General features: G+C 40.7%; 1 protein-coding gene across 3 annotated transcripts in view; it reads left to right on the forward strand.

Annotated features, from left to right (window-relative positions):
• LOC128705982 (uncharacterized) overlaps window positions 1–20257 on the forward strand; it is a 75821-nt gene that overhangs the window by 24894 nt on the left and 30670 nt on the right. For all 3 annotated transcript variants that reach the window (XM_070083690.1, XM_070083692.1, XM_070083691.1), the window contains exons 8-19: window positions 34–284; window positions 1532–1708; window positions 2900–3009; window positions 6365–6533; window positions 7023–7108; window positions 7452–7631; window positions 8019–8163; window positions 11219–11382; window positions 12328–12526; window positions 13030–13149; window positions 13581–13697; window positions 20017–20201. In XM_070083690.1, the coding sequence (XP_069939791.1) occupies window positions 34–284; window positions 1532–1708; window positions 2900–3009; window positions 6365–6533; window positions 7023–7108; window positions 7452–7631; window positions 8019–8163; window positions 11219–11382; window positions 12328–12526; window positions 13030–13149; window positions 13581–13697; window positions 20017–20201 (1903 nt within the window). The remainder of the gene's footprint in view (window positions 1–33; window positions 285–1531; window positions 1709–2899; window positions 3010–6364; window positions 6534–7022; window positions 7109–7451; window positions 7632–8018; window positions 8164–11218; window positions 11383–12327; window positions 12527–13029; window positions 13150–13580; window positions 13698–20016; window positions 20202–20257) is intronic.

The raw sequence follows: 20257 nt of genomic DNA on the forward strand, positions 1-20257 counted from the left end.
GATACTCCAACCTTTTCACAAATTCCTATCCAGGGTGCAAGGTGGCAAGAACTACCTCCTGATAGCTGACTCAATGGAGGTGGCGGAACGTATCGTCCACACACCAACGGGGCTTAAGCTAATAAAGAAGACCAATTATCACGCCTTGTCTCGTCTCTACCACTGGACTGGCCAGTACTTCGACCTTCTGCAAGAGCTGCCGGGGACCCACCCTCGCGCCGTCACCCACTTCCTCGTCGGCAACATCCACTTCATTGCTGTCGCTAACTTTAGAAATAATAAAGGTACGTAAGGAGGGTGAGTAGGGTAGAGGTGACTGGATAGATGGGAGGAGGGAATTTGATTTCTAGTGTTCCCGGGTTATATGTGAATTTATTAACCTATAAGCCAAGATGTTCACGACACAGCAGGAATACCAATGTAGTACAGCCTCTCCTCACTGAGCGACGTACTCGTTTACCGACGCCTCGGACTTACGACGCAATGACCAGTATTTCTGCCTGATTTTTCTCTATTCAGTTTGTTTCAATATACGGTACACTACTGTATAAACATTTAAAAATATTCCAGAAATGTTATAAATGGTGCAAAGGTGACATTAAAACAATATCAAAGATGGTCGACACACACTACCATTATAATATGCTCCTCACTTAGCGACGAATTCGTTTAACGACGTGGTCTCAGGAATGCAACTCCGTTAAGTGAGGAGAGGCTGTATTCTAATATTTTCTGGGATATATAGGCTAATTCATGGCAGGTATCTTTAAAATAACAAAGTAAATTTTTTATACTATGCATTGATTGAATGCATGCTTCTGACATTCTTCTCATAATCGGAGAGATTTCCTTCGCCTCTGAAAATTTGTGTTAAATTATGTTCTTTTCATATTTAGTTACTAAAAAGTTGGAAATTTAATTATCGTATCACCTTGTCATTTACTTTATGATCCACTTTTAAGTTATAGTATATTTAAAATCTTCACACTCTTAAAATTGTCAGAAAATTACTTAATTTTGTTTACATTAACATATTCCCAAGCTGCTTAAACAGGATTCAGCAGGACAAGGGCTCTTGGTCCTTCAGGAATAGTACCAGATTCACTGTAGATGGAAGTTCAGGTTGTTTACATCTTGTAAGTGCTCCTTAGTACCACTTGTCAGTTTTTTTATTCTTCATGTGTACCGCATTTTCTCAGGAGTCGGGGTTTCCATAATTGCCGGTGTGCCTGTAGGGAACTCGGAAAAGTTATTTTGAAGAGTTTTTATAACAGATGTGGGCGTATGTAACTGGTGACTGGTATCATAGAGCACTAAATACCCTTTTGCCTTCCCTTCCCCTCCCCAGTGCTTCTAAAAATTAGACTTTGAAACCTCTACCAAACATTTTATGTTGATGTTAATATTTGCATATACTTTTTTTTTTACCTTTAGTATGAAACTTTTTTTTTTTTCTCGCTTTGTTCATATTTTTTATAACTATTTTGGTGTCTAGTCCCTAATCCAGCTACACTCCGGTCATTTTCTGCAGGTCATTACAACTGCCACAGCTTGATCTACCGCTACTCTGTAGACATGGGTCATTATGTGGTCTTCCAGGAGGTGTTCACCAAGGGCGCATATTATTTTGAGAGCTTCACCTTAGGAACTGAACGCCGCAATCACACCTTCCTCGCCGTCGCCAACTACTGTGAGGACGACGATGACGGTGAGTGTTAACTGGGTAGTGGACTCTTAGCTTCTCTTAGACTATAGTAAAATTAAGAAAGCGACTGACAAATTAAAAATAAATTCTAGGTTATGGACTGAAAAATTAAACTGATTTAATTTCAAATTCGTTGGTATGTGGATTCTAACTATAGTATTTTGCTTTATGCTTCCTATTACAAGAACTTGTACACGTGTTCATGAGTTGCTTTCGGTTAGTGGTGCCTTGTAGCATGTAGGAAATTGTACAGTAAATTGTCATCTTCATTAATAGTTAACAGCAATGTTTATTGAATATTCTAACAAACAATATGGTAGTGTGTTCATTTATAGTCACTACTATATTGGAACAGAGTCTTGCAAAGATCAGTGTGAATCGGTTATCTTATACGTCTACTGAAGTTTCCTGTCAATTAACCCAAGTTCAGAGTGAGTTATCCTTAAATTGGTAATAGTCAAATATAAAATTTAATTGTTGAATAACAGGAACATTGTGTTTCGAGAGGTGAAGTTATCTAGAACTTAGTGAAGGTTTCTCCCATGCAGTGGGCGTCATCTGAGCACACAGCATCACCAAGCTTCTCAGTAGCTTGATAAAACCCACTGATAAATAACAAAAAAGGCACAATACCGTGACTGGAACGATACACAAATAACCCGCACATAAACGAGAGAAGCTTACGACGACGTTTCGGTCCGACTTGGACTTTGTAAATGGTCCAAATCGGACCGAAACGTCGTCGTAAGCTTCTCTTTTATGTGCGGGTTATTTGTGTATAAAACCCACTGCGTTGGCGGAACCTCGTCAATAAAGGTTTCCCCAATAATTGCTCCTCTGCTTACCTTCGTGGTGGTATTTCGATGGTACATACCCAGGATCATCTAACTCTTTTTATAATGGAAGGAACATGGCTACAAATTTAAGAATTTAAGTTCTTTAACCTAAACATGAATACCATGACATATTGCTTTAGTGAACTTACGCTCGTCTTCTAATTTGATTTTATAGAAACTATCCTTATTTAAGTACCCATGGCTTCTTACGCTGTTATTGTCCATTATGGTTTAGTCTTGCAACACAAATAAAACTGTTTGGGTGCATATAGCGAGAACGTCTCAAAAATATTAACAAGGGGCTGAAACTTCTATGTAATGAAGATAGAGCGCCTTGTAAGTCTGTCGCTGCCCTCAGGTCCGTGTAACCCCGACACCACCTCAGCAATCTACCGCTATCACTATGGCAAGTTCGTACTCTTTCAGGAGATCCGCACCTCCTACGCCGTGCAGTGGCTCGCCATCCAGGTTTGTATTACTCTCATAAGAACATAAAGGAGGAACACTGCAGCAGGCCTGTTGACCCATACTAGGCACGTACTTTACAATCCATCCCACTAAGAAAACATTTGCCCAACCAATTTTCAATGCCACCCAAGAAATAAGCTGTTAACCCTATCCATTCATATGCAAGCCCCACTCAAATCCAACCCCCTCTCACTGGTGCATTTATCCAACCTAAATTTGAAACTACCCAAGGTTTTAGCCTCAATAACCCAACTAGGTAGACTGTTCCACTCATCAACTACCCTATTTCCAAACCAATACTTTCCTATATCCTTTCTAAATCTAAACTTGTCTAATTTCAATCAATTACTGCGGGTTCTCTTGGAGAGATCCTCAAGACCTTATATATATCTCCTTTATTAATACCAATCTTCCACTTATACACCTCGATCATGTCTCCCCTCATTCTTCGTCTAACAAGTGAATGTAATTTAAGGGTCTTCAATCTTTCTTCATAAGGAAGATTTCTAATATGTATTAATTTAGTCATTCTACGCTGAATGTTTTCTAACAAATTTGTCTATTCTGTAATATGGAGACCAGAACTGGACTGTATAATCTAGGCGAGGCCTTACTAATGATATATAAAGCTGTAATATAACCGCTGAACTTCTGTTGCTTACACTTCTTGATATAATCCCAGTAATCTGTTTGCCTTATTACGTACGCTTAGGCATTGCTGTCTTGGTTTAAGGTTACTGCTTACCATAACCCTCAAGTCCTTTTCACAATCTGTATGGCTAAGTTCTACATTATTTAACTTATAAGTGATAGGGTTATGGACGCTCCCGAGCTTCAGAAACTTGCATTTATCTAAATTGAACTGCATCTGCCACTTTGCTGACCAGGTATTGAGTTTGTCTAAATCCTGCTGAAGTTCCCTGATATCTACGTTTGAATCAATTATCCTACCTATCTTTGTGTCATCGGCAAATTTGCTCATTTCACTAGTAATTCCCTCAAGATCCTTGATATATATTAAACAACAACGGGCCCAAGACTGATCCCTGTGGAACGCCACTTGTTACAGATCCCCACTCGGATTTAACCCCATTTATGGACACACTCTGCTTCCTGTCTGTGAGCCATGACTCTATCCACGAGAGCACTTCCCCCCCCCCCCAGGCCATGAGCTGCCACTTTCTTTAAGTCTTTGGTGCGGAACTCTATCAAAAGCCTTACTAAAATCTAAGTAAATATCAAATTCTTTATCGTGATCAACAGCCTCAAAAGCTTTACTGAAGAAAGTTAATAAATTAGTTAGACAAGAACGGCCTCTCGTGAATCCATGCTGAGTATCATTAATCAAGCTATGCTTATCGAGATGGCTTCTTATAATCTCAGCTATAATTGACTAGTAATTTGCCTACAATTGAGGTCAGGCTTATTGGGCGGTAATTTGACGGTAACGACTTGTCCCCTGTTTTAAAAATAGGAATTACATTAGCCATCTTCCACATATCAGACACTACACCTGTTTGAAGAGATAAATTAAAAACATTAGTTAATGGTTCACAGAGTTCCATTTTGCATTCCTTAAGAACCCTTCAAAAAACCTCATCAGGACCCGGCGACTTATTTTGCTTCAGTCTCTCTGCTTCACAACCATCTCACTAGTGACTGTGATGTTACATAATTTATCTTCTTCAGGCCCACTATAAAAATTAATTATTGGAATATTGCTAGTGTCTTCCTGTGTAAAAACCGAGAGAAAATAATTATTTAAAATCGAGCACATTTCATTCTCTCAGTAAGATGCCCATAGTTATTTTTAAGACGACTTATCTTATCTCTAACTTTCATTCTGTAAACCTGGAAGAAACTTTTTGGGTTAGTTTTAGAATCCCTAGCAACTTTAATTTCATAGTCCCTTTTAGCTTTTCTTATCCCCTTTTTAACGTCCCTCTTAATGTCAATATACTGATTCATAAGATGACCCTTGCCTCTTTTGATACGCCTATAAATTATCTTCTTATGCCCTAGTAGATATTTCAGCCTATTATTCATCCATTTTGGGTCATTTCTATTTGATCTAATTTCTTTATAAGGGATAAACGTTCTTTGAGCAGCATGTATAATGTTCAGAAAACTGGCATATTGATAGCTCTCTTCGTTACCCCAGTCAACAGATAAGCGTTCTCTAAGCACATTGTAATCTGCTATGCGAAAATCTGGAACTGTTATTGAAATGTCCCTACTATCATATTTCCATTCTATGCTAAATGTAATTGATTTGTGATCGCTTGTGCCGAGTTCCTCATTAATTTCTAAATTATTAACAAGGGTTTCCTTGTTCGCCAGAACCAAATCAAGGTTATTTCCCCTTGTAGGTTCTGTCACAAACTGCTTCAAAAAACATTCCTGAACTACTACTAAGAAGCCATTTGATTCTAAATTCCCAGTCAAGAAATTCCAATCAATGTAACTAAAGTTAGTCCCCTAGAATTACTACATTATCGTTCCTTGTGGCCTTAATTTCCTCCCACAGTAATTTCCCATGGTCCCTATCTAAGTTTGGGGGACGGTATATCACTCCTAGAATAAATTTTTTAATACCCCTCTGAAAATTCTATCCAGACACGCTGTGTGTGTTACCTCAGACTTGATACCAGTTTTTATGCAACAGTTCAAGTGATCTCGGACATGGTGCCACTCCACCTCCCTTACCGATATTTCTATTTACTTGGAACAATTTAAAACCCTGAATGTGATATTCCGAAGGCATGTACCGACTTTTGGAATTAAACCATGTCTCAGGGATTGCAAATACATCAATGTTAGTGTCTGACACTACACTCTACATATACTTTCTCTTAATGTATTGTGTATCGCTTAGTTTTCTGTAAATGTTTGATATAACCAGTGTAATTAATATAGTAACTTCAGATTAGCTTTCCCCACAAGCTATTTTTCTCTAAAAATATTTTTTTTCACATTCTGCAATGAGAAAAGTTGGTAATTACAAATTTAGGGTTGGAGATTCTGAATCATACATAATCATACTGAAAATAACTTTAAAAGAAAATTCCCCCACCTGGGTAGGGATTGCCGACTTTTCCAACCCTGTTTTTTCCTGCATCTTTCTTCTCGTGGACATAAATGGTATAAAATATCGACACGATGGAAAGATACAAATGCAGTATAATGCGATCCATTTTCTCCCACTCAGTGGTCCTTACAGTCTCAAACAAATCCGTGGCCTGATGAAGCCCACTTTGTGAGCGAAACTTTCAGTAAAGGGTCGCATTATATTGCATTCCCAATACTTCTTCATTTCATCTCGTCTAAGTCTCCTATACTCTTCATTGTGACCTAGGTTGAAGACACGGTGTTGCTTGCTGTGGCCAGCGCTGCTTCAGGTGTTAAATTTTACCAGTACAACGGTTGGAGGTTCGTGCCTACAACTGTACAATACTTCTCAGGACCCTTCAGTGCCGGGGTCACCTCCATGGCTACTGTCACGTGGAACAGTATCTTCTTAATGGGTTGGTCTTCCTGGCTTGCTTGTGTTGGCTTATGGTTTACTTGCTTCAGTTTATGTGAAGTGGGTGCAGGTGGAGGTATGTGTGCGGAAGAGGGGGTTGGAAACGTTTTGTACATGAACCGATTGGCTGGGATGGGACGGCTCGGCTTGTATGTAATGGTGGGGTATAGTGTTTGTATAAGATGAAATTGCTTGCAAGTCTGGATATTTAAACTGATAATTCTGTAGAATTGCGGGGTGGGTAGTGTGAGTGTAAGCTGCATGGCTTGTATAAAATGGGAAGGATGGCTAAGTATTCTATGAGGTTCGCTGGTACTGCCGATCCGGGTCTTCTCCAGATGGCGACCCGGCCAGGATGGCTAAGTAATGTATGAACAGTGAGAAGAGCTTCATGTAGATAATGAAGTTATTTTTATCGTAATACCTTGGTTAATAATGTGTAATTGCTTTCTTCTCCCGAATCTAACCTTAAAATCTATTCCGTCGCCAGCCTTGACGAACAGCGACCCAGGGAAGGCCACCCCAGAGACTGCAACTCTATACGCACTCTCCTTTACGAAAGAAAAGTCTCTACAGGTGGGTACGTGCGTGTTAAATACTGTAATACTGTTTTGACACGTCTTGTTAAACCAGTAGACGAATCCCTGCTTTGATAATGACACTGTGCGCAGGTTATGACGTTAGAAAGTTTTGTTCACATGACGTTTAATTGATCAATGAACTGATACTTCCTGGTGGGCGTAGTTTTTAATAAAATGTCATAATCTACACACTGCATTTGCATATTACCATTTTATATTGCTTGCTTTACTGACCACTTTTTCTCTCCCTCTCACATTTTTACTTTGATTTTCTGTGCTCTTTTCAAATTCCACATTCTATCCTTTCTTTTCCCATGGTCTGTTGTTCTTCCTGATAGAGGTTTCGAGAGAGCTCGCTTCAGTGGTGCAAGGAGCGCCTGCTGGGGCTGGATTATCAGTGCGTAAGCACCTGGCGGCTGGTGAAAGCCGCTCCTAAAGTGAACACGCCTTATACTTTCATCCAGCCAGCCATCATCCACGGTCACCTCTCAGTCATATCGTCAAGTGAAGTCGGAAAGGTAGGCACAGCTGGCTGTGTCATCCTTGTCACCAAGCCATAGTAGAATAAAAAAAAAAAATCTTGAATGTACGCTGATGATCCTCAAAGGAAAAGGGTTTATTAAATTTTTAATCTATTTTTTTTTCACCGACTAGTGTAATGACCTGACCTTGCAAAAATGTTCATACAAAAATTCAAAGTTCAACGGTTTTTCTTAACGTTGAAGGTGGCGATTGGGGGGGGGGGGAAGGGCTAATCTTCAGGTGTCCCATTAAAAATATTAAATGAGCAAGTAAAGTTGCTGATGCCTTTTTTAAATTTGATGCTAATGATTTTGTCATTAAAGTATGATTTAATGACTAACTTGTTAACCAGGCTGACTTCATATCTTGCATGGCGGTTTCAGGTATACGATAAGTCACATGGCAGGTGGGTGCCGGAAGTACGAGGTGATCTGGCAGAGGTAGTGATGACCCTGGGCCACGAAGTCAATAATATCAGGACCAGGCTCCGCAACGCCTTCTCACTCATAGGTCCCACCACTTGGCCAGGTCAGTATAGTTAATTACTCCCATCCTTCCATTTGTAGGTTGGATTCGCAATACATTGTTTGCCCTGGCCCACTGTTTCTGGCCACCCTGTTGCCCAGAATGCCAGGAGCCTACACAAGGCTACACCCAGGTGCTGTACACCTTATTTATCAACACATTGACATTGAGTAGTGTTGGTGGTTGGTAGTTCTTGGTGGTATACCTGGTTCAGTATCTGCATAGCTGGAGCTTTTGCCAACTGGAAGTTGCCTTGGTTCTGTATAATTGAATTTCCCATAATTAAAGCAGTTTAATAGCATTTTTTTCCACCCTGTAAAGGAAAGGGTATTTGAATCTGAATCTCTTCGTGAATTTCTGCTAGTATTTCCTTATTCCCGCTATTAGTTTGTGATGCGGACTTGTGCTTGACTCGGTTTACTTTAAATTTATGGCGGTTTTTCCAACTTTCAAATCTCGTCTCGTCCACCTCATGGTATCTCTAAAACGCTAGTCACACTACCCTCATCTGGGTGGTGGTTTTTTAGTCGACTGAGGTAACGGATGGAAGAGGTTATGACTACTTTGTCGACCTGGTTCAAAATATTTGTTGGGAGAAATGTTAGTAGAATGAAAAAGGTGTCTGCTTTCTTTTCCGTTTTGGTTGTTTTAAAGACTTACAGCACGTTTTATAGCATTAAGGGTGAATACTAGGCCTAATAATTCTCTAACATTACTAATGATTTTGCTCTTGGTTGACACCTGGGTATTCCGTGCCAACACTAAGCCTAACTGATCAGGGCTGGTTTCCTCACTCGTGACCTGCGTGTTAACAGTAACAAGACACCAAACTTCAATTAGTAAGATGACATTAATCATTATAAAGTATATATATCTGTATATATGTATGTATATTTAGTGGACGAGGATAAATAGCGGGTTATTGAAAACTGCGTTGCTAGTGATTTCTGCTAATGGACTGAAAAACATATGGGAAAAAATAGGGTTGCGTTCTGCAGACCTATAAAAGAGCTATAACAAATTTTCACATGAAAATAGTTTTTCTTGCCCAAGTCATTTATAATGCTCTGAAATATGTTACGTTTATTAAAGCTCAGTTGAAAGTAATAGTAGAGTAAAAAAAAAAAATATCTGTACATTATTTGTTACCTCCAAGTAAAGTTCAGGATGCTTGTCTGGGAGTGGTAATGGTGGCTACTGTCCTACTAGGTTGAGGGTCCAATGATGTAAATTCAGTTAATTGTTGAAGTGGAGTGCTCAGATACTCAGTCATATGCTGCTATGTTTCACCTTGTAGTTCTTTAAATCAGACACTGTCTACCGAACAGTATGCAGTGACTCTTGCAGTGTCAGCTCCTTCAAGCTCGGGTTCATTGTTTTTTTTTGCAGCTGGAAATCTAATTCCTGCAGCATTTTATTGGTTTATACACTACACTGCGTGTGGTGGCACTTCAGTTTTGGTAACACCTCGATCCCATCGTGTATCGAGGATGTCATATTTGGTGGTAAAAAGACAATCTTAACATCTGGCTCCAAATCCTCCAGGAGTTGAGGATGAATAAAATTAAAGACAAAGAATACTGAATGCAAGATTTTTCAGGGACTGGTACAGCCTTGCCTAAGGAATAGTGATGCACAAGCCACTCAGTGAAGAGTGCATCAGTCCCCCATGCTATGGCATTGGACTTCCAAATAACAGGCAGTGTGCTTTTTTTCCCCTAGGCACGGGGATTCTTGGACCTATAAAGTCCCCCTGATGCATTATCGCAAAGAAGCAAGCTTAAACTTATCTCTTATGGCCTTCAATTCAGGAGCAGTTTTCTCTGGTTTCCAGTTGTATGTTCTACATGGTATTATGATCAGTCAACCTGCTCAGGTTTGTAATCCTCAGAGTTAATGCTAGCCATCATGGCTGGGAACTGTTTTTGTGGTAGCTTGGTCGGCCACTGAACTTTGTGCAAACCACTGCGAATACTAAATCTGTTAACCATCCAGAACCAGGTTATTTTCTGGCTGTTTTTGCCTCCTTAGCTGGACTTTTTTTTTTTTTTTTTTTTTTTTTTTTTTTTTTTTTCCCCTAATGTTTTTAATCCAGACATTTAGTAACCTTTCTGCTTTAATTAACTTTATTGACCCTGTCACACTGATGATTCCTCGTTGCACAAGTCCATATCTTCGCCTCGTTGTCTCGAATTGACTAAATCTTATTCTCCATCACCAGACAAACGCCATAACGGAAATGAATTCTGCTCTCGCGCACCTTAATGCAAATAAGAACATGGGCGAGCTTCTATCAACTACTATATACTGTGTATTATGTATATGTATAATCAACACTAGCTAACAAGAGGGTAACAATGCACAGCAGAGTGAATGTTTTTGACCTTTCACATTGCCACTGCAAATGTTTTGAAGCAGAGATAGAATTCAGGAAAGCCTGGCAGGTATCATAACCAAACAAGCAAGAAAAGACCAGTCAGTAGCTCGAGACCCCAGCTAGCCACGACTTTAAGTGCAAAACTTAAGTAAGAATGAAAAAATATCGCTAAGAACATAAGCCTCGCAACCATGCTGGTTAGCAGTAATATATAACTCCTATAACCTGTTAGTAATCAACGGTCTGCCGAGTGTCCTTTGTATTTCGATTATACTAGCAATACACGAATTTGTCGAGCGTCTTAGGTATACCACAGTTCTGAGTAATTTTTCATTGTTCGTAATTAAACTCCTATCTACCACACTTGTAATCTCTATATCAATTACATGTAGAAGCTCCAAAAATTCGTAAGTAATACACTAGTCATGTTTGCCAGCACATGGCAATTTCTAGTATTCGTGAATAACTACTACAGCTCGTGTATCTACCACACTAAACTCCCAATAGCTTGCTCTAGTGATTGTAGTAAAGCTACAGAGTTTTTTAGCTTTACTTCAAACAAATTCTCATTTTTCAATTCTATAGTAAATATCTGATAAAAAATAGCCATGTAAATCTACTTACCTACAGGCAGAATATATATTTTTAAATAAAAACTCTTGATTATGGGTTTTCTCTTAGATGGACTGCGCTTCGCTCAGTTAGAGGCGCGTATGTCTTCTGTGGAGCATCTGGAGTCTACCTGGATCAATGGTCACTCGGTGTTATACAAGGACGTCATTACACTGACTAGCAAGAGTCTGGTCTCTTTCGGAATGCTCCATTTCAAGCACTTGCTTTCTCAGGTAATTTTCTTTTACTCTTGTAGTAAAATCTAAATATAGTCCAGGTCCGAAGTCATTGCCTTAATATATTTGCTTGTTTAACAGTAACACACCAGCACCTTGGCTCACTAATTTGGTTTAAAGAATTTATCGAAAATTTTGATACAAGATATTTTCAACATGGAGAAACTGTAATTATTTTCTTCACCCACTAGGGACTCTGTCCAATACAGATTACGAACATAGTAATGTATGGCTGAGTAGAATCGGGTGAAGTAGTGGTTGGGAAAAGACTACCACCTTTCGACAATGCACTGGAGATGTTAAAACACCAAAGTTTTGTATAACTATATTTGAAGTAACTATTACTACACATTCTAATTACTAATTTCTACAAATCATCCTTAATGATGAGCTCGACTTTGCTCTTCATAAATAATTTTATGCATAGTGCATGCAGCATTATTTTCCTGCCTTGCAAGCAGTGTTCGGTGACCAGGTTTTATTGCATTTCCTGTGAGTTTCTTAGGTATCAGTCATGAGGAATCTTGTCCCCCCACATTAGTTTTACTCTACACGTGCATCTTTTACATATTAAGTCTTTTTCATGGTGTGTATGGGACTGATAAAGCACTTGGTGGGCGAGTTATTTTTCTACTCTCATTTCATACTTTATTTACACGTCAATATAAAAGTTTAATGCAGAAAATTTTCCATTTTCAATTCCAAAATTTCAGCTATGGTAAGTCTTGCCTACTGAGATCTTAAGGACAGTTTAGCAAAATAAAATAAAAAATGTACATTTAAATGTTAGAAGTAAATATTTCCGAAGCAGATGCCACGAGGGAACCTAGACAACATAGGCTATTATATTTCTCACCAGCATCATCTTAATTCTGGTAGGCTAGACGGATGGTATTGCCGGACATGCGCATTCTAGCTTACACAACTGCTCGCTTCCTGCAGGCTGCAACGTGGGTGGAGAGGTTGATGGACCGAGCAATGTCAACATACGTGACGCTGTCTGGTACCCACGTTCTCCACGGCGATGTAACATTCCTTGGTAATGTGCAGGCAGCCTTCTTGGTCGCTCTGGGTACCGTAGATGGCGTGAGGGTCACAAAGGACGTCTTGCTACTTACGGCTTCCATGCAGAATCTGACTGGTGCAGTGTAATAGTTATTCGTCTGAGAAAGTGTTATTCAGTTCAGCAAATTGTAATTTCTATTCTCTTAACATTTTTAATGGGTATTTATAGCCCTTGTCCGTTCTTGTGAGACCAGAGTATATTATATGGATTACATTTAAGTAGAATGATTACACAGTTGTGTGTTTTATGCATGGACTTCAATTACCTGGCTTTTAAAGTGAGGAGCATAAAAGCAAGTAAAGCGCTCGTGATCCAGTGAACTGGAAATACTTTCCTTTTAATTTAGTTGAATCTAATTGGCTTCCCCTCCCATGACTCTAAGACCCCTAAGGCTTAGAGCTGCCACCCCCCCCCCTCCAGTAATGGTTCTGTTATCAGAGCAAATCAGGCATTATTAATCTTTGCCAGTGTAGAGGAAACTTCCTACACTGGAAACCTGAAGGGCATTGAGATGTGTAATGGAATAAATGTTAAAATGTGAAGGGGAGTAAATCTAGGATCAGCTGTTGATCTTTCAGGGTCAGTCATCTGTGGTCAGCTGGAAGCCTATAATGTACACGTTGACAACATCAACAACATCGACATAAACAAGGTGTTCCAGTCTCTGGTCCTGGCTGGATCTTCGCAAGTGATTCCTGGTAATAGTGTAAATTCTATGATAAACCTTTAAAAAATCTCGTAATAAAATTATATTACCAGATTAGATAACCTTCATATTTTATTTAGGCTGGAGAAAGACAATGTTACATTTGTAGTATCTTTTAAGCATAATGGCTCTTTCAAGGGAAATGCTACCTTGATACCGGTCAAGGACTCTTGTTTCAAGGAACTTGACCTGTCATTCTCTGATCAAACCTGATTCCTTCTCTTGCAGAAAGCGCTGCATGACCTTTATCAGCTTAGTTTTTTTCATTCAAGAGTAATATAGTACGCCTGCGAAGGTCGTAATTTTATAGGCTATCACAGCGGAGAGAATCTTTGCTAGTATGTAGTAGCTGATAAAGACAATGTGGTTAACTTTGTACGGAAAAATCAAATTGTATTTTCTAGGTACGTTCTATAATTGCAGGTCTGGTTGTACGTGGCGACGTCATTTATGACGGCAACCTCAGGGTAGTCAACCCCACTACCGTAGACTTGTACAATCCTCTGAGGGTGGATCTACCTGCAACTCAGATTTTAGCTGGTAAGTATTACGGACCTTTACGAACCTTCCTAGAACAGACTTTTACTGGGTCGATAGAAACTTTTGGCAAGTTTTTATTTATCAGTATTGTCGGCAACAAGCTATTTGGGTCAAACTAGTTTGACCTCATTAGGGGCTACTAAGGCGACATTTATAGCATATGCAGAAATCCGGAGGTCTGATACCAAAGCTGCTCAGCAACAGATTAAGGAAAGCGCTGTATTGATTTGGTGTGTGAAGCAGGAATGGGTTTACACTGGTTCACTTCATAAGCCTCGACTTTACTTCATGGGCTGATTCATAATCTGCTGATACGGAGAGGCAGCCTAGCTAGTGAGGTTGGCTAGGCCAAGCGGTAGCTATAGGTAAAGTTAATAAATGGAAAGATGAGTTTATACACTAACGGGCCCTTTGTAAATAAACACTGATTACCGTCAAACTACTGGAATAATACCAGAGTTTTCAAAGGATTTCGGTGACTGATGTTTTGCATATCCTAGATCTAGTGAAGCAATGAATTAGTAGTACCATAACCAGATAAGATATTGGTGCCAATCAGAAAGATAAACCCAGAAATAGAAAAAAATATCGAAATACAGTAAGTACAGTGAATTTTCACAAGCGTCACTATTGCACTTGTTACCCTGATGAGCGGCCATCTTGGTTACCTACGATCTGTAAACAAAATGCGATGAGAATTTGAAAAGTATTTAGTTTCTGTTGTGAAATATTAAAAAAATAATTTGAGATTACAGCAACGTCGAAACGGTGTGGCTTTTTAATATTTAACGCCAAGTACCGAGTTAATGAAGATGGTCTTCAAATGAAAGAAAGAGGTATGAGTAGCATTGAATATTTATATGAAAATGCTGCAGCAGTTTTAAATGTCACTTTTATATATGTATAACACTAATGCTTCAGAATCTTGATATTAAACAAACATTATTTTTTTAATTTACTAAGTCTTTGCTTGTTTGCATAAGTTACATTAAAGTATCAGTACTAAGGTGTACCAAATATGTAAATTTTTATTAGTGTATTTGTAGGTACTTCATTCCAACATTAAGTGAAAAACCACGACAACCGTGGTTTGTTGCACTCAAAGAAGAGTGTATATTAGCAACTCCTTGTATGGAAGGTCACTAATGTTTAACACTAAAATTAGTCTGACCTGACAAAATGTGCTGAACACAGGTTTTTGAGGTCCCTTTTCCCTTTAGTTATGTTAGATAAAAGGAAACTTTAGCAACTATGCAACACTTTGTGGCAACGTTTTGCTCTCCAGTAGCCGTTACGGTGTGACAAAGCTCCCAGAGAGCAAAACGATGCTGTAATAAAATATCGCACTAGTTGCATATATCCTTTTTACCTAAAATGTTGGTAATTCTACCAACATTATCCCCTTTTATTTAGTTACACCTGAGAAACAAGTCTGTCTTCTCCCCTGTGATAGTTTTTCACAAGCATCGCCTTTATTTTTTTATAACCTCAGGGAATCTAAGTTTATTCAGTTATACGCAAATAGTTATCACACATAGCAGCATGTGTAGAACATATGGCTTATGATTGAACCTATTGTGACAACCCATAACCGTACAGTAATCACATTGCTTTTGTATTGAAAACAAAGTTGCAAAAACCTTGCGCTCTTAAACATGTCTCATCGGATGTAACCAATGTGACAGCCTCTTCAAGGGGGGCTCCTTGGCATGGTGAAGAGGCTCTTGGTCTGAGGAATTAGACCTGTCGGTCTCCTTCCTCAGACCGAACCTAATTACCCCCCAATCCCCCCTTCCCTATCCCATCCTCCCCTTTTCCCTTTCCTCCTCCCCTTTTCCCTTTCCTCCTCCCCCTCCCCACCTCTCCCTTTTGCCCTTCCTCTTTTTGGCCTTTGGTATTTTTCCCACAGGCGCACTAGTGCCTAGGTAGGGGATAGGGTACCGGGGTCCATCCCATTCCGTTGAGGTTCTTGGCGGTGGCGTAGTTTGCCGTGGAATCTGGATCGCCTGGGGATGTCCCGATCCCTCTCCGGTATTCCGGAGAGTGGCATTGGGTGTCTTTCGGGCGATGGGTGTATCTCTGGAAGCCACCTTTTGGATTCCGGGGGTGGTGGCCGAAGGAGGTATGCTTTGTGGTGGATATCCGGCTGCCCTCTCTTTTGTCCACCGAGGTAGCTCGGCAGATGTGAGGTTGCTATCCCGGATTGCTGGTTTACTGGCATGATGGGTGGGGTATGGCACGGGTTCCATGCTGCATCTATGCTACTTGTGGTGCTGAGGTCCTCTTGGGCGCGGAGGGAGATTTCTGGCCCTTACATTCCTCCTAGGAACTATCCCTCTCCGGTCCCCCCCCCCCCTTTTTTTTTTTTTTTATTTTTCTTTTTTTTTTCTTAAAAACAAAAAGAAAGAAGTAACCTAACCATGGAGAACCCAATCCATGAACCTGGTACCCCCGGACCCCTTCTTGATACCGCACCCCGTTCTGACCCCGCCTCGTCTATGGACCACTCTTCGGACACTCCTCATGCCTCTGTATCTCTTGCCAGTGCTGTTTCCTCACCCGCTTCAGGTACTGAGGTCTCGACTGACTCCTTTGATTTATCTGACCTCTGCTCTCCTTTGACCATGCTTCCGGCCTCTCCCTCTACGGTGCAGCAGTTTTCGAATCGCCGGCCCATTTCACATCGGACCAACTCTGGTCCCACGCCTGAATGCCAACGACAATTACCTGCTGATGATACTTCTCCAACTTCTCGTTCTTCTCAGAAAAGATCGACACGTCCTGCACTCCCTTTCCACGTTCAGTTTCAGACTGCACAATGGACTAAATTCTTCACTTTACGACCGACTTCCTCTACCGCCTATCTTTCCGACCACAGTATTGGCAAGGCACTCCTATGCCATGTTGGTAAAGATTTCTTTTCGTGCTCTTAAGAGCGGTATGCACATCATCACTGTACAGAATGCTACCCAAGCTCATGATCTTTCTCTTCTTTCCCATATAGATACTGTTCCTGTCACTATTGAAAAACATCATTCCCTCAATTCTTGTAGTGGTACCGTCATTCTGCCCCATACCATAGTTCAACAAAATTTCCAAACATGTGGCAATGACATTCTTGAACAGCTGGGACTCCAAGATCTCCCAATCCTCAAGGTAGACACTTATGTTCTTCCTGCCCGCGGACGGAGAGGATACCCTAGCAATGTGGCTCGTTTAACTTTTGACAGCCGTGAACTCCCATCCTCAGTTTATGTAGCAGGACATCGGTTACAAGTTTGAAAGGTGATCCCTACACCGCAACAGTGTAGAAATTGCTGGCGATTTGGCCATCCAGTGAAATATTGCAGATCCATAGCCGAATGCCCAGTCTGTGATGCTGATGACCATTCTAATACGTCTTGCAATCGACCTCCCTCTTGCCTTAATTGTCATGAGGCTCACCCTTCGTACTCTCGCCATTGCCAAGTCTTCTTAAATGAGCAGGAAATCCGTTACCTCAAAGAGGCAGAAGGTCTCCCTTATGCCATGGCAGTTTCTCATCTCCGCCTCCAAGGGAAACTACCTCGTGTTTCTTATTCCCGTGTTTCAAAACGTCCCCCCACTTTTGGGGTCCCATCTTCTGCAGCCTCCTCTGTGGTTACCTCTCCCATAGTCACTCCTGTATCTAATTCTTTTGCTGTCCTAGGCTCGGTCTGTTCTCGCTTCTTCGTGTTCTCCCTCACAAGCCTCAGTATCGACGAGACCTCGTACGACACCTTCTCCCAATCGTCCCTCTACTTCTCAGAAGTCAAAAAAAGGTCCTTTAACTACAACCCCCAATCCCCCTCATTCCTACCACACGGGTGCTCCCCTCCAACACTCCTCTCACCACAACTCGAACAAATGAGGGCAGCCTCAACAGACCCACTCAAGAGGAAAAATAAATATTTTATACAAGTACAATTATTCCAGTGCGTGCAGGAAGCGCGCGCGCGTTCACCAGTATTTCCATTATAACTGTCTTTGAGGTTGACACAGTAATATTTATGCAGGTGAGAGAGGTTCCCTCAAGTGATGAAGTCAAAGGCCAACCATGCCCGAGGAGACATCTCCTTAAAATTACTTTTCTTGAAAAAAGCAGTATTTTTAATTAGTTAAATCATTAAAATGCAGACAGGCTTTTAAGTTTCTCCAGCATGGCTAAACTTGTTACAACAAAAGGAAACGAAACGTTAATAGCAAAGCAATAAGTTTAAATATTAGGAACAGCAATAACTAGAGAATGATTTTTCTGGTCGACCTTAAATTTTTAGGACTGTTTTTTTTAAATGGAAACCTTGTCATGATTTTAGGTTTAAATTGCAATAGGCCAATTTTTAAATAATTTTATCCCCTCCCCCTCCAAAAAAAAATCTGATCAAAATAAATCGGTTTGACAGTTATTCTAAGTTAAATCTACATAATCTTCATGTAATACATTTTAATTACGTGCAACTATACTTCTAAAACGCTGGCAATTATTCCTTCGATAATTTTTTTGAGCCTGGTTTGGTCTAAATTTTTTTACAGGTGAAACTGTGAAAACTTAAATGATTTTTTCATGAATTTGAGTGCCTAGTCTAATTTCTTTCACACACTAATGCTGATAGTTTGATGATTCAAATTCTAACTGGCTTCAAACTTAGTGTTGTATTTTTGGATAATGGTCTCTGAAATAAGGGGATACCTTTCTCGGATCGCGTAGCGACGGAAATGAATCTACTTTTGAGTATTAAATTTTTTGAGTTAGCGCAGTAAATAGTGGTAATGAGTGAAGTGTTAAAATGACTAAATGAGGTTAAATATAAATGTATAATTTAATGTAAACCGCAATATCCCAAATTTGTTAGCAGATACTGTGACCACTTTATTAGGTACACCTCTACCGTACTGGCTTGGATGCCTCTGCCCCCAGAACATATAAACATAATTATTGTAAAAACTTTCAGGACTCGTGAAAAGAATTAATAGTGAATGTTTTCACTTGTGTACTAAGCTTTTAATACGAGTGAATAGCACCGATCTTTGCGAGCCTATATACTTTATCAGGGTTAGAAATATTTTCTAAGACCAACCATAATTGCATTGTACTTATTCTGCTGAAAGGAAGTGCTAAATGGGAGGGCTAATAAGGTTTAATTAATGAGAGGAAGAGGATTGTTGTAGATTCGCCAGTATAATCGCCCGGCCCGGCCCGGGCCTTTTCCATGAGGTGGCGAGGTCTTGGCTTGTCATGAGTCTCAAACCAGTGTCTGCCATGGGAGGAAGTACAAGTACCTCCTCATCTTCTAGGACCAACTGTCCCCAGCTGTCGCCTGCCTCCACAGGGCTCGGAGGGAGAAGCTGGGCATCTTGGCCTGCCACAAACCCCGCCCACACTGGGCTCGAAGGGTGTGACAGCTGCATAGCAGCAAACGATGTCAGGTGGTGCAAAGGCAGCAAGCACTACGGGATCCTTTTGGAGTCGCACTCCAGCTTTGGGCATTAAGCCAGAGCGCTGTGGAAGCTCAAGAATGCCTCTTGCTGTGTGTTGCTGATGCTGCTACTTCGTGTGTGTGTGTGTGTGTGTGTGTGTGTGTGTGGGGGGGGGGGGGGAGAAACAGGAGGGTACACTTAGGGACTTCATGGGCCATAATCAGTGATGGGCCTTGCAGAGGGGTAGAGAAACTTTCATAAGGCTTCGGCAGAACGTTGGTGCTTCGAGACTATTCTCGACTTGAAGATCGAGAGCGCACTTCTAACTCAGACATTGTTGGCGGGTGCTCCTGCTCCTTCCTGTGTAACTTGTGACGTGTCTTTCCGCCTTCCCGAGGTTTTCATTATCGAGGTGCCTCTCGGAACATCGGAGTCTTTTGACATTAATATTTTAGTGTATCATTTTTTTCATGCCAGTGAGCGCCCAGTGACCTACCCGGTAAGTGCTCCGTAAATGTAAAATACAGTACTACCACACGGGTTTAGTGCTTGACAAGTAACAAATTCAGTTTCCTAAGCAGTCAAACCAAGAGTTAACGAGTGAAGTGACTTAAAAGAATTCTGAAGGTAGTAATAGATACATGAATTGACTTACAAAGATCATTACTACGATCATGAAGCTTGTGTAGAACTGAAATTGTATAGATTTCTTAACCGTTTAAAACTAAATGTTGGCCCATGGAGTGATCGTACGAACAATGTCGGAATTTTCCTCAATTTGTGTAGATAATCCCGTGTGGGTCACTCAGAGCAATGACTGGTGAAGGCTCGATCCTCCGTTGGCAGTTGAAGATCTGTCTTTTTTTTTTCTCCAATGTTGCAGGACATCATTGGGTGGGCGGCGTGAAGTGTCAGTCAACAAGGGTGGCAGGGAAGATCAACGGGGTAATTGTACCAACGGAGGTGTTCCTGAAGTGGTCTAATATGACCTACAGTGTTTCGTCAGCAGCCTTCACTCGCCTCCACGCTGACTCCATCACTATCAACACAGCTCTCCACACCGTCACGGTCAGTATGAGTGTTAGGTATAGCAATGTCCATCTGGGAGTCTGATAAAGGCTGAG

The sequence above is a fragment of the Cherax quadricarinatus genome, chromosome 10, assembly GCF_038502225.1.
Source record: "Cherax quadricarinatus isolate ZL_2023a chromosome 10, ASM3850222v1, whole genome shotgun sequence".
In the NCBI taxonomy this organism is placed as follows: Eukaryota; Metazoa; Arthropoda; class Malacostraca; order Decapoda; family Parastacidae; genus Cherax; species Cherax quadricarinatus.